Consider the following 14,779-nt stretch of genomic DNA (forward strand, 5'->3'; position numbering starts at 1 on the left):
GAAGAGGCTGGTACTTAGGCCAGACAGACAAAATAACTTTGATGAAAGTAATACCTTTCTTTAAAAGTTCTTTCACTTGTTAAATGAACTGCTAGATTAGTTTTGAGACTAATCTTTGAACTAATAAAAGGTTTGTTTGTTTTGTAAGTTTGTTTTCTGGCCTTCTAGTGATATGTTGAATACATAGTCCATACATGGCCCATTGGGATTCAACATAAGTAGCAGCATAAAGATTTATCTAATCAAATGAAACAACAGAAACATAGTATAACTTTAGTTTTTCAAAAGTGCCAACACTGTCCGTGCAAAAAATAAAACCAGAAGATTAAAGGAGAACACCACCACCACACAGTAGATTTAAACTTACTCTTTATGATGCACTTTCATCAAAATTTGTAGTTGCCAAGTATCAAATTTTACTCATGCAACATCAACCCACTAAGAAATACATATTTTGGTGAGAAAATTAAAGTCCATATTTATGTAAAAATGGTTTCAAAATAAAAATTAAACAAGACTTTTTTTTTACAAAAAAAAAGTTTGTTTTTTGTTTGTTTTTGTTAACAGAATAATTATTTGGAAAACGTTAATTACCCACATGAAATAGTTAAAGGAATTTAAATGTATTTAAAAATGGAAGATTCTGCATTTACATAGTTATATGCCATTAATATTGAAGATATGCTCTCTGGCAAAAAACTTCTCATGCTTAAAAAATGCACCTCAGTTTTATACTGTACATTACAACATACAGTAGTAAGAAACAGAATTAGGAAACAGGTTATATGCAAAGAAAAAAGTTACATATACAAGACAATTAAAACTGACACAAAAAAATTTAAAATGTTCAGTTTAAATAGTATTTGAAGGCAATTCACAATCATTTCAGGAGTTTTGTGAAATTTAAGGCCATTAGTTCTAAATAAAATATATCTGACACAAACTCACAAAACTGTGTATTTTGTACAAAATATACATGCAAAACCATTTTATAATTATATACGAACAGGCATATAATAAATTTTTTGGGGTACTTCCGTACACAAAATTGTGCACAAAGCAACATAGTTGTGCAATTTTTAAACCAGTTAATTAACTTTATTATTCATGCACTCTGAATGGAAATGTGATTAAATGACAACATTAAACCCAAATATTAAGAGTCAGCATCCCTTTGAATGGGCAATCTAGACAAAAAAAAAGTTAAAATCTTAAATTTTTTAAGTTTAAAATTGTCCACTATAAAACATTTGCTGTAATCACTTCAAAAGACATTTCTGATGCAAGATTTCCAGTACTTTAAGGAATGCATGATATGATTTAACGAGCTCAATGAGTCAACTATAATACACTGATAGTTCTGGATTGAGGTAATTTTCTTTAATTAATTATAGCAAGTAACTATTCTAATTTGTTTCAGCAGTTAGTTTAAAAAACTGTAAACTTAGATAAACTTCGAAATTGGAGAATCTCTGAAAAAATACACATACCTCCCCCTCAGAGTCTGGAGTTAGTTTTAAGTTATATGCAGTTATGCTATTCACATTTAGGAGTTGAAATTTTCAGTACATGAGATGAATGGATTACTAAGCACTGATTGAAGCACTTCAGTTACTTTAAAACACATCGATATATTTGTCCTTTTCTTAGCTTTCATTTGTATTAGTCTGGACAAACATTCAAAGAGATATTGCTTCTCTTGTTATCTTGTGACAACCTATTGCAAGCTAGAAGACAAGTGAGTCGATATTCCAAACTTTTATTCTTAAGAATAGTTATAAAAGTACTGAAATTTAAAAATAGTAACATGTAAACATTGATACAGAGTAGTAGCATTCCTATACATTTATATACACACAGTATTCAGAGAGGACCCAATCTTCTGAGTTGAAAACCTGACTTGTGCTTTCCCCCTCCAATAAATACATCAAAAAAGTAGGGTGTTTGGATTAAAAAAAAAGTCTCAGAACATCAACAGCTTGCTCCTAGCATTTAAAAGCTTTACAGTTGCTTATGCAACTATAGGAGAATTTTGGTATGTGAAGAGAACTTTTCTAGCTCCAAAAAGTTATCAGAAGCTACTGCTGCATCCAGAGATTTGTGAAAATGCTAAACACTTCAGAGCAGTCATATCTGAGTCTGCAACACGTGAATTGGGGGGGTGTAGGGTGGTGGTGCAGGTGATGGCTTTATTCCTCTGACTCTCATGTAGGACAGAAACTGTTCTGGGATTTCAGCCAATACATCCTTAGCAAGTCTTGCCATGCTTAACACGTGGTTTCCACTTCTGTCAATGTAATCTCGGAATGGCACAAACTACAAAACAAGAGATGCTCACTCAGACCATCATGCAGACACAGAATATATCTTACAATATAAAAATAAGAAAGCTTAACCTAGGGAGTTAGAGTACATGAATATGTTACATTACACAGCTTTAATGTACATATAAATACATTGCATTTTATGTTATATATTTTATAAATATACATTGTATCTCAATTTGTACAGATCTGCCATCTAATAGAAATAGTGTAATGCTTTCACTTAGGTGAACCCCTTCACATGAGCCATGGCTAGCCCAGATTGCTGATGACACGCTTCACTGATATATTTGGGTTATCTCTCAACCTTTTCCATGCAAGAAGATAATTGTTTCAGAAAGCTATTCTTAGCTTACATTCCCTGCTCCTGGGGCTGCCCACCAGACTGCCTCCCCTCTGGCACTTGGTGAATAAATTTTTTTGACCTCTGAAGTAAACAAAACAGAAAGGGTGACTTTAAATTTTTTTACCGTTTCGCATTATACCCAGTAGAACTATGAACCACCTGAACACTTTTAATATGATACTAACAAAAGCATAAAGAAGCTAAGCAAAAAAGATTGGATCAAAACCAAACTTGTTCTGTGATATCCAGATGTTCAACATGTAAACCTGCCCACTCCTGGCTTGGATTCCGTGATACTTAACGAGAATCGTGTGCTACTGGCATACAAAAAAGAAACAATCCAGGCTCCTCGATTTTTTCCTTGTATAAAATGTACATGTAGTGTGAGTTTGAGAACATGTGTCCCATCCTAAGAGATCACCTCACCCAGCAGCCTGCAGACATGAAATCTCAGACCACTGTTCTGTAGCAAAGCAGGGCTGTTTCAACAGTGTAATTCTTCAGATGCAATTACACAACACAGATGCCTGATTTAGCTGCTCTTCTCCTCTCACACTGCACAGATGTCAGAGGAGCTGGAGGAACTATGGACAGGTAAGCAAACCTAGAGATGTACAAGGACAGCTCACGTGGAAATGGCAGAGGAATAGAAACAAAGGTGTAAGAGAAACCAAAGGGAAACTGATGGAACATCAAGTGCTTTTTCTATAATTTACGGGTTTAATTTAAAAGGCTGATATGAAAAATTCTCAGGAGAAACAACAGGTGCATCGCTACAAGTAAATATTCTCCTAAAATGTCTTAAACAACAAAAGGATAAGAAAGGAGCAGAAATTTAAAAGAAACTGAGGAAGAATTTGTACACATGTAATAAGTCCCTACAATATGTATACATTCTAGTGAGGAAGAAATAGTAAAGAATATGCCCTTACATGAGTTGCAGTCAGTAGTAAATAACCACATACAGTGACTCACTTATCAGACAAGCTTTTCCTGTACTAATTTAATCAAAATATTTCACAATACTGTTAGAATTAATAAGTAATTTCACTAGTTAATTTTAATTAACCTAATACACAAAAAAATAAACTTTTTATATTTGAGTAGTTAGTTTTATAAAGGCAAATCAGTTTTAGCCTGCTGGATAGAAAATAAAGGTCAAACCAAACAGAGGGTTTGACAGAATCCCTATTTATTTATTTATTTAGTCTATAAAGTAAATATTTGTTAGTATTTAGACAGAAAAAAAGAGCACAAAATAATACTGTCTTCGGGTAATTCAATATGGCATGGGACAACATTCTGATTAAGATATATTAATAATAAATACATGTTTTATTACAATTCTGATATGCAATTAATTCCAAAGAAATACAGAAGGGTATTCATTGCATTTTTTTTTTTTTTACTTTCAGCTTAGGTTAGTAATTTCTGATGCAAAGCATTTTCACAAATCTTGTTTATAAGATGTTAGAATTCTATCCATTTTATGCTCTTTGAAGTTTTTTGGGCTGCCGTTACTAGAGAAATTATGTTGCTTATATTTAAATGAATTTAAATATAAGTGTAATGCATGCCAGAGATATCTGAAATAGTTGTAAAAAATCTGACATGGCACACAGGGCTTTGCAGAAATACTAGCTTGGGGTCCACCCCACTCACTGCTCTGTTGAAGGCACTGACATTTACAGAAAAACAGATTACTGACAGGTCTTCTCCAGCCAATAAGGAACATAAAGGACCACCAAGGAACAAAGGCTTTGACAAAATGAGAAAAAGTTTCTTATCTCTTGTTCAGCTGTCTTACAGCATCCCTACTTTTAAAACTATCTGACAACAATGACCAAAGGAGCCAGCACGTTTTACTCTTCTAAGAGTTTTGGTATCTTACTTTCCCATCAGCTGTTATCTCTGTATGTTGCAAAAATGAAAAAGCTATCTTTCTCAACTATTAGAATTTAGGAATCCAAGACTTTCTTTAGTGTATATCCATAGAATCTGAGGGTAATTTCATTTCTGTCATCTTATGCTCATTTCTAATCCCCATTTAGAAAAAAAAAGAGAGGGAATTTTAATGTAGTATGCAAGAAGACTGAAGAAAAAGATCTGATCATTTTAATTTCCATATATTTATGTAGATTTCTTTATTTTTGTATTCAAATAAAACCAAACTATAAAATCAGGTGTCAAATACGTGCTTTGAACACATCCTTGGATTGAAATATTACATCCATCAGCAGTTATCAATCAATCCTTAAATATTCACCTATCAGTATTTGTAAATTTAAACATTTTGAAAAGTTTCAGTTCCTGCAGATATAAATGCAAATAAATAAACATATTCCAATGTTCATCAGCTGCTATCTGACCTTAATTACCACGCAGTATGAGCTATTGAAATGGCTCAGTTATTCTCCCTCTATATATATTCTACTAAACAACAATATAAAAATCCAACCTGTCTTGAAGAGAAATAAGAGAAAAAAAGTAAGAGAAAAAATAAGTGAACACTATGAAGTTTGACAAATAGGAGGAATACAGGAAGAAGAAATGGCAGATCCAAGGTGAGGTTTGAATCTAAGGATCCTGTCAGTGTTTAAGAGGCATTTGGACAATGCCCTTATTAACATGCTCTAACTTTCAATCAGCCCTGTACTTAATGTCTGTTGTAGGACCCTTCCAACTTAAATACTTAGCCACTGTCAGGAAAATACTGCTTCCATATAGGATTTAATTTTAGATAGATATCATTTTTTCTAGAAACATCATGTTTCTCCAAATTTTCAATAGCTAGCTCTTCTTCGTGGCTGCATAACACACCAAGACTTTACAACAGTGTCCTGCCAGTTAGAGGTAATTTCCTGACAAATGCAAATCCACTACTGTGCATTATAAAAAGGCTTAGAGCTATCACAGAGAGTTTCTGAGCTTGTTATAAACATTTCAAGATAAAATATGTCAGTGCTAAGGTAAAATGAAAGGTAGGAATATAGACAGAAACGAGAATTCAAAACAGAGGAAAATCTATCTACGAGAATATATTTTCTCTCCCACCTGCACAATGTCTCTTTCTGCAAACCTTCCTCTTGAGGAAATCCTCACTACATCCCCATCCAGTTCTTCCATAGCTTAAAAAAAAAAAAAACAACAAAAAACCAAAAAAAGCCTATGAGTTCAGGTATACAACAAAATCATCTTATTGAGGAAAAGGTCAGACAACTTATACATTCGAGCAATAAAACCAACAATTCTTTCGGTAACTCTGTTAAGATCATTTGCATCATAAAATACATCATGTTTTGTAGCTGTTTTGCACTTTTTCATGGTGACAATACATACTTTTATCTTTATTGTCATCTTCAGAAAAGAACAGACTATGACAAAGTTTTATCCTTTCATCTCTCAAAACAGCGAGTATATCTGGTTTTGTAAGGCAATATATATATACACTTTGAAAGGTGGAGAAGAATTCATCTTCAGCAGCTATTGTTACACAAGTTATCAGAGGATACAGCACGGAGGTAATAACTCACAATTCACACTGAAAAAGCAGTATCTTCTAATGCTAAGGAATGAGGAGTGCTTAAAATATTATTAAATTTATTGAGCAATTCTTCTTGTATCTCCTGAGCAGGAAACAGGAAATCTCTGTTGTCCAGATACCTGGAAGCCATTCTAGGTAGAAAGATGTACCTGCTCTCTTGTCAGTGTTGAAATGGATGGATTTGGGATCTCAGATTATTGCTCAGATGTTGGATCTGCAATTCTACAAACCTTCTTTCAGTACACTATGAAAATCAAAGCCCTGCACCACTGAGCTTCTCAGGGGTTTACAAATTGGGTTGAATTCACTGAAGCCAGCACTTGAAAACCGAGTTCTTCTGACCATATTTGTTCAAAGAAACCAATCAGTAGGTCTGCAGAGCATGTTGCCTGATGATGCTGTTGCAAAAACATACGTGTGCTCAAACCAGGAGACTGAACAAGTATTTGAAGGAGTTTCACTAAAAAATTTCCAAAACAGACTTAAAGCACATCCTACCCACGAAACTCCAACCTAAAAACAGTACTCAGGGAAGTATCATATTTGTTTAGTCTGCTCCTAATATTCTCTAGGAAACTACCCACGGTTAGATACAGAATACTGGACAAAAATGATCCTGTTGTGACTTGCTATAGTCATTCTCACATCCTTTAAGTAAAGCTCTGACAAATGTGTCATCTACCCAAGCTTCAGACTTTTAAGAACTCCCCTGGTATCTCCCAAGGGCTGGGAGATCTAGGGAATGGGGAGATCTGAAGAGGAGCAGCTTGGTCTCTCTATGGCAGAACTGAAGCTTCAGGGTCACTTGAATGTCCAGACTGTGCCTAAACATCACCCTCCTGCACACACACTTCTCCAGCATGCACAGCAGACATGGAGTCTGTTGTGTATTCCAGGAGGAATTTTTGTAGATGGAAGTAATTTCTCTGTCCTCTTGGGCACTGATGGCATACAGACTTGGCATACACCTAATGGGTGAATCTCGTGTACTGAGGCAGTACACGCCAGGATTGTGGCTCCACAGATGGAAACTATCCTGCAGTACAAACAGAATCCAGACTTCAGGAAAGGGGCAGGGATGACACCCCAAGAACATGTCCTGACTGAGAAAGGGGGCCTGGGCAAATCCAAGGACTAGACAAACAGGGAGAAAGGGGAAATGCAATGGAGGGGTGAGAGAATGGTAAGTAACATACCATTCGGACCATGCTGGAATTCTCAGGAGTAAAAATGAAGTCTACAAATTTCCATCATATGTATTTATAAATATAAACTTAAACTGTCTTTTCTCACTGATTGTGGCATACAATCATCTGAAGTGTAAGTGTTCACCTGGACAATTTCTTCATGGAATAAGACACATAAAATTATGACTAATATACCACTTTGCCAAACAGAGTAAGAATAATGCTTGTAATAAAATAAAATAAATTTTAAATAAATAATTTTTATCTGTTTTTTCCTCTTTTTTCTACATTTAGAGTGTTTGTACAAGAATTAACATGTACAGTCATTAGTAAACTCTAAACATCTGTGGTAGTAGTATATTAATTAATAAATTAATACAAATAATGGAAGCAGCTTAGTTATTTCAACAGAGAATGGTGTTCCAGAATATCATAGAAAGAATATGTAAACAACCTGGTAATTTCTCTCCTGCTGTATGTAATATTCTGTCAATGCTGCTACACAGTAGGGCTCACTCCTGTTACCAAGTGAAGCCCTGTTCATTCCAGATCACCCCAAATGTATTTATTTTTCTCAAGATTTTATTACTGCAGTAAGATCAATATTTCCAGTCAACTGACACTTCATGAGGCATCTAAATATTTGTGTTGAAGAAATTTAATATTGCTTGAGTATACTTACTTTACTGTAAATGCTGAGCCCCCATATGGTTCTAACTTGAACAGAGAGCCTGAGGGGCTACTCAGCTCCACATGGTAGCTTGTAATCACACTGAGTTATCAATCAATCCAGCTGGAAATGCCAACAGCAGTCACTCCTCGCTTCATATAATGTTCTTTTAAAGACCAATATTTGTTTGAAAAGCCCCATATTACTAAAACGTAAGCAAATATTAAAAAAAAAATAGAAAAAACACTGGAACACTTACCGTCAAACTCTGCTGGTCCTACCCCCACTATAATTATGGACATTGGAAGCTTTGAAGCCTTCAAAAAAAGAAGAAAAGGAAGTTTAGTGTATTACATAACCTCTGCCAATAATATGAGATCTGAGAAAAAAGTGAACAAAAAATACACAAAAATTGTGTTTTAAAGAATAATTTTTCCCCCCTAAAAAGGTTGAGTGGTATAAACTGTCTGCTTAACTGGTATAAAACATCTTGGATGAAGACAGAAAGGCACAGGATTATTTTACGTTTTCAGTACTAAGTCTTTCAATCTTATAGGATGCTAATTAAAGACAACAAACTATGTTAGCATTTAATACTAATATGACAACTAAGAGGACAAATTTCTCTTAGAAACTTTTGTAAACTGACAGTAATTGCAAACATGTAACTAATACCAGTCTGACATTTATTTAAAGATGCTTTACTGTTTCTTGGTATTACGCAGCTGCTTGCAACTACAGGACACTATTTTGTACATTGATCTTATGCGAATTTTTAAAAGAAAATAAACAATCTATTTGGGCAATATGTGTATTACATTTATCCCATTAACGAAATTTTACTCAATTATCCATGCCACAGAAAAGCAAGATATAGAATTGGCCTGTGGTAAGATTTTTAATTTTACTTAATCTTTTTCATTCAAAGATGATATCTGGCTTTTCCAGAATAAACTGTAAAATCGTTAACATTACAAAGACACTATCTTAAATATTGGATTCTCCTGCCCTGATAGTAGCATCAGTTTATAGAAATAATGTGAACCTGCCTCTGATGAAGAACGTATCAGCTAAAACCAAAGAACAATCAGCAAATGCCAAGGTTGACAACTTACTGAGCTAATTCTGTTGCTTACTGAGATATTCTGATAAACCTTAAAATTTTAAAGATTAAACAGGAGTATACACTGGTCAAAAAAACCCATAGATGTACACCTTATGATCTCTTAGAACAGAACCTTTTATTTTTCAGATATTTTCTAGAATGTTATTTCTTGATTGTGAAAAATGTAGAAAAACGTATCTTTTAAAGAGATGCCTACTCACACAGACACAGAATTATATGATGCAATGAAATATGAAACAGTAAGTAGCAAGGACAGCATAAAGACAAAGAGTTAAACTTTTGCATATAAACTAAAGTGTTGGCATTTCCTGAATGACAGCATAACCTTTAAACAGTTTGGTAAAACAGAATGTGTCTGACATATATGCTGTAATGAGAAAGATGCCTAAAAGCACAATTAATGTTAAAAATTGAAATTGAAATTCTGAGTTTTATACACATCAAGTTGCATTGGACATCATTGCCCTTTTTAGTATTACGGATATTAAGACTGAAAAAACTGCTACTGAATAGCATTAATTAGTTCTGTCATGGTACACTGTGCTCATATTTCAAGATATATGCAGAGAAATGAAGGCCTCTTCATAAAAAACCAAGAGAGCAAATATTCCCAAACTTCCACTTATTGCAAGCTAACAACGCATCTGCTGTGTTTCCAGACCATTGTAGACTAACAGTCATTATTCGTCAAAATGAACTATTACTGAAAACAAGGTTCTTCTGCATGTCTTAGTGGCAAATGAATTAATCTTACAAGCCAACAGCACTTGCTGGTCTCTTATGCACAGACTTCAAACAGAAGGGTGAGTCACAATCAAGAACTGCCCTTTTTTTCCTCACTTTTTGTGAGCCTTTTTGTCACCTAAAAGCAGCTCATCTAAAAGAAATCATGTTTCAAACTTCTAGGCTGGGCTGGAGAATGAATTTCCAAGCTTACTAATACACAGATTCTGTGTATGTGCTGCAGGCTGGGACTCGAGGGCATCTTGCTCCCTAGTGAGAAGCAGCACACTGGGGCAGTATTTTCATGGCACCCCACAAAGTGCAAAGTATCAAATCCCTCAGGAGGTACTGAAAGTGGGTCTTCAAAACAATGCCACCTAATTCTATACTATTCACTTGGACATGATGCTAAATTACTTTAACGTAGGCTTTTCAACTCACCCCTTTGCTGTTAACCAGCTCCACTGTGGTATGTTAAAAACTATTGGAAGAGATCTTTTCCAACCATGTCTAGGAGTGTTTCTGTGCGTACTTTCATCTGAAATTTCTCATGGGCAAAAGCACAATAGAACCTGCTCATAATATAGAATTTTACCTACACACATAGCAGTTTTGAAGAGAAAAATACTGAAAATAATGCAGAAAACTAGGAAATAAGGAACTTACAGAGTTTTAGGGGACTGTTTTGATGGCAATCAGATTATTGGTATGCTTGCCATTTAAGATTAGAAAGTTGGGGTTAGTTTATAAAAAGTGTGGGGATCACAGCTGTCTGCAATTATGAGAAAGATAGAAAAGAGTTTACTATGCAAGACTGCATAGTGGGACATGCATGAGGAAGGAGGAGGCAAGAAGTAGAGAGGAAAATCATACGAACATACAGTGTAAGAGAGGAGTATCATTTATCACAGAACACTATCTAATTAGGTCAAGTTTAACTTTTGCTTTCTTTTCATCTTTATGCATAAACTTTTCATGTTTGGTAAAAATAGGCACTTATGGAACACACCTAGTGCCTAAAATATGAATTCCTAGAAACATACTTTCAACACTTTCAGTAAAACTTACATTCACTATGGATTCTTTTGTCTGAGCCATATCAGATATAACTCCATCTGTAATAATGAGAAGAACAAAATACTGGGAGCCATCTTTTACTGAAGCAGCATATCTAAGGGAAGAAAAATCAACATTATAATAGTAAAAAAAATTATTAAAGGAATTAATATGAAAAAAAGCTGTATTTGTAAAATTTTACTACCAAGGACTGAAAAGCATAATACAGTGAATTTCAAAAGTAAAGATATTCATAACTAAGCCAGACATTATACTCTTAAATGAGAACATTGAAAAAACATAACTAATACAATATTGATAATCTGCATGTTGCAGAACACTGACGTGTTGCATCAGTGAAAAATGGGAACTGAACCACTACCAAAAGGAGCATGGACTGAATGTGCTTTATAGAATCATGAGACATTAGAAAGCCTAAGCTGTTTAACAGGTATTACCCTTTGGGGTACATAGCTTTGTATGAAGGGTATACATCACTACTGAATGGTTGGGTTTAGAAAACTTAACAGGAATCAACATGCTGCATATTTTTCTCTTCTTTTTTTTTTCCTTTACAAATCCAGATTACTTACTGTTGACCACGATTGCAGATTTATAGTTCACATTTATGTGTATGTAAAATGGCTGAACATGTACCCTGCAACCCTGGGTTAGATATAAATTTCTTTGCACTACCCACTGATGTCCTTTTCTTCCAGACTCAAGCTTCTCCTTGTGCTGTACAGGAATGCAAGATAAAATACACCCAGTGCCATTCCCACCTCAGTCAAAGGACCCAAGAAGCAACTACTCTTTGAAAATGAGCAGCTTTTGAAGGTTTGCAAAGTCCTGAAAGAGAAGGAGTCCCAACAGCCTCACTAAACTCTATAGTCTGAACAGAAGAACTTATTTTTTTGTGGGAAGCTGTTTGCTGCTTCACAGCCACTACAGTTCCTACTTCTATAAAGATCCTTGGTACTGCGAAGAAGTGAAAAAGTAGAACCTTGTGCAGTGAGTTGTATAGAGAGCAGTAAAAGAAAAAAAATTAGTTGCCACAAGAATACTTTTCAATACATGCCCAATAACCTAATATGACTGTCAAAGAACTCACTATTTTTTTGGTCACTGAGTATGAAAGGCCTGGTTCACTGAACAGAGTATGTTCAATGATGGCCATGATGCTTGCATATGCTTACAAAATTCTCTGATAACAACACAGTGCATTGGCAAGCAAGTACTTCTGATAAATACAATGCTGCAGTCACATTTTATAAGAGTTTGGAGAAAGCCACAACTAGTTTACACAATGTCACCATCTTCCAGTCCCAAGATACAGACAGGTAAAGAAGCCATACAAGCAGTGAACCTGCTGGATATCACCCATCTGCACACTGGCAGTAGGGAGTGATAGTTAAACATTGAGATTAGCAAGGCCTACCATGGAACACATTTTCACTGCCATGCAGAGACTTCTTTTATCTCACTTTTCCACAATGCTTATAAATTTTTCAATGATGGTAGGTAGGTTGTAAATCAGAGAGTAAAATAAACATTATTTTCCTATCTGAGCACTTAACACTGTCTACATATCTACACTGAAGAAATGGAACAGAAATTCCGTTATTTCAAATTTTTCACAGAGTAAAATGCTACAAAGCAAGAAAGATCTTATATGAGGAGAGGAGATGAGAGATGACACTAAGCTGAATCTGGTGTAGTTTAGATAACTCTCTAACTGGGGAAAGGATAAAAAAATCATTATCTGCCTAAAGAGTTTCCAAAGAATACCAATATCACAACAGGATAGTAATATCTGATACTGTTTACAGACATTCATCAAAGGCACTCTTTTAAGTAGGAGGGATGTGGAAAGAAGAAATTTCTTTGAGGCTGAAGGTAGATTTAAAGAGTAACTGCAGGGCAGGACCATGTCCTTGAGAGTCACAAGAATAATCAAGAAATTGAACCTTGAAGGAAATTGGTGCTACTGAGAACTGGAGTGATACATAGGTTGCTCTAGGGATGATCACGCAGTAGAAATCCTTGTGAAGACACTTAGCTTGCCCACTGTAATGTATGATTTGCTACCAGGAGGAGCTCCCAAAGTTTGCAACAACTTGATATTTAGACAAAAGCTCAGTGCAAGGACTACTACTACCAGCGAACAGCCTTCTGTTATTCTGCAAAAGTTGGCAAATATTCCTGAAAAACAGCCGGTGAGAAAAAGAACTAATTTTATGCCAATGCTTTGACAACACTGGATAAAAATTTTCAATTTTTGCAATGAACAGCAGCCTTGAGATAAATTGCCACGTTCTCAGTCAGGTATCTCAGCTACTCTGACCAGTTCTGAAGAAAAAGAAAGAGCCAGAAAAACTGTTGGGTTAGACTTCCAGATAATGTGGCTAATGCAGACACTGAGTGCCCACATACATGGAAAACTGCTACTGAAGAGATCATGTCAAAGGAAAGATTAAAGGAGACAGCTACTCTCAGATGACAAGCACATAATTTTAATGGTATGATCTGAAGACAAAACAACTAACCCTAATGATAAATAGCTGAAATCAACTATCTAGCCATGCCAGGGGGCACAGAAAATTCTCTGCACCACAGAATTTGCAATTTATTTTCTGCTGGTCTGTAGAACTACCAGCAGCAAACCAGATAGCATATAAATATCTCTTCCTATTAAAATTAGCTATTTTGCAAGCTCATAAATAAAACATTACCAGTACAGTGACTTTCACATCCCTACTTCTTTATTTTGTAACCAGTAGTTCTTTGTGTCTACAAATAAAATAAAATCTGTTCAGCAAATCATCTAAGCCATATCACCCTCCTATATAAATTCATGGAGGGATTATACTGCCAAGGTCTTGAGCTCAAGATTATAAGTCAAGATCTTGTCTGCCAAAATAAGTCAACATTATCCTTCTTAACAAACTTCTATAAACATGGGAAGGTTTTTACTTTGAGGAGTAAGATAAGGTGTTGCATAACAGCAGCATGGCTTCCCAATGGTGATAGCTGTATCACTGCCTTAAAAGTGCCACTACCAGCTGGGAATTGTTGGCACAGAGAAACCTGGAAGATTTTGTTGACATTTGGGACACTAAGCGATTATAAACTCATAGTTTATAAAAATTTTTGATAGATGCATGTATTTTCTGTGAAGCAATAATTCCGTGCTCTGAAGAACAAAAAAGGAACATGACACAACAAAAATTTTCTTTCCTTATGATTTCTCCTAAGATTTTGACTCAGGCTGGTCAACTGGATCACTTGTGTTTCTTTTTAACCAGCAATTAAATTCTGCATAATACTAGCACGTGGTCTTCAAACCTACACGAAGACACAAGGTAATCATGGGACTGAATAAACAAAACAACTGTCAATCAATACCTTTCTTTGTAACTGTCAGCCTTTTATATGCAGTTTTTGTTCTGACATGAAGTTTCTGCACAGCACCTATTGTGATGCTTACCTGGCTACATGATTAATTACAGGAGCAAAGTTTGTTGGTCCATAAAGCTGTACACATTTTAGACTCCTGTAATATGCCTCCATTACACCATCAATTCCATGGCAGTATGGGTTTTGAGGGTTTCCATTCTAATGAAAACAAGATATGATTAATCACTATAAGTAATTACGAAGTAAAAATTATGTAGGGTAATGAACACTATCCAGTGTACATTTTTAAAAGGCAAAGACCTAAGCATTCTAAGATCTATTCAGAGAGTTTGCTACAAATGCCCAGTGTAAGTGCCATGTCTGCTTGTGAGTGTTAACTGCTGAGG

At 35.1% G+C, this 14,779-nt stretch overlaps 1 protein-coding gene across 1 annotated transcript in view; it reads right to left on the reverse strand.

The window, feature by feature from the left end:
* Positions 1-352: 352 nt before the first annotated feature.
* The window catches only part of CPNE8 (copine 8), a 72,849-nt gene continuing 58,422 nt past the window's right edge, over positions 353-14,779 (reverse strand). The window contains exons 16-20 of the mRNA XM_014868965.2: positions 14,464-14,591; positions 10,989-11,091; positions 8,331-8,388; positions 5,725-5,798; positions 353-2,316 (exon numbers count right to left, since the gene is read on the reverse strand). Coding sequence (XP_014724451.1) covers positions 2,128-2,316; positions 5,725-5,798; positions 8,331-8,388; positions 10,989-11,091; positions 14,464-14,591 — 552 coding nt within the window. The 3' untranslated portion in view covers positions 353-2,127. The remainder of the gene's footprint in view (positions 2,317-5,724; positions 5,799-8,330; positions 8,389-10,988; positions 11,092-14,463; positions 14,592-14,779) is intronic.

This window comes from Sturnus vulgaris, chromosome 5, assembly GCF_052056855.1.
Source record: "Sturnus vulgaris isolate bStuVul1 chromosome 5, bStuVul1.hap1, whole genome shotgun sequence".
Taxonomy (NCBI): Eukaryota; Metazoa; Chordata; class Aves; order Passeriformes; family Sturnidae; genus Sturnus; species Sturnus vulgaris.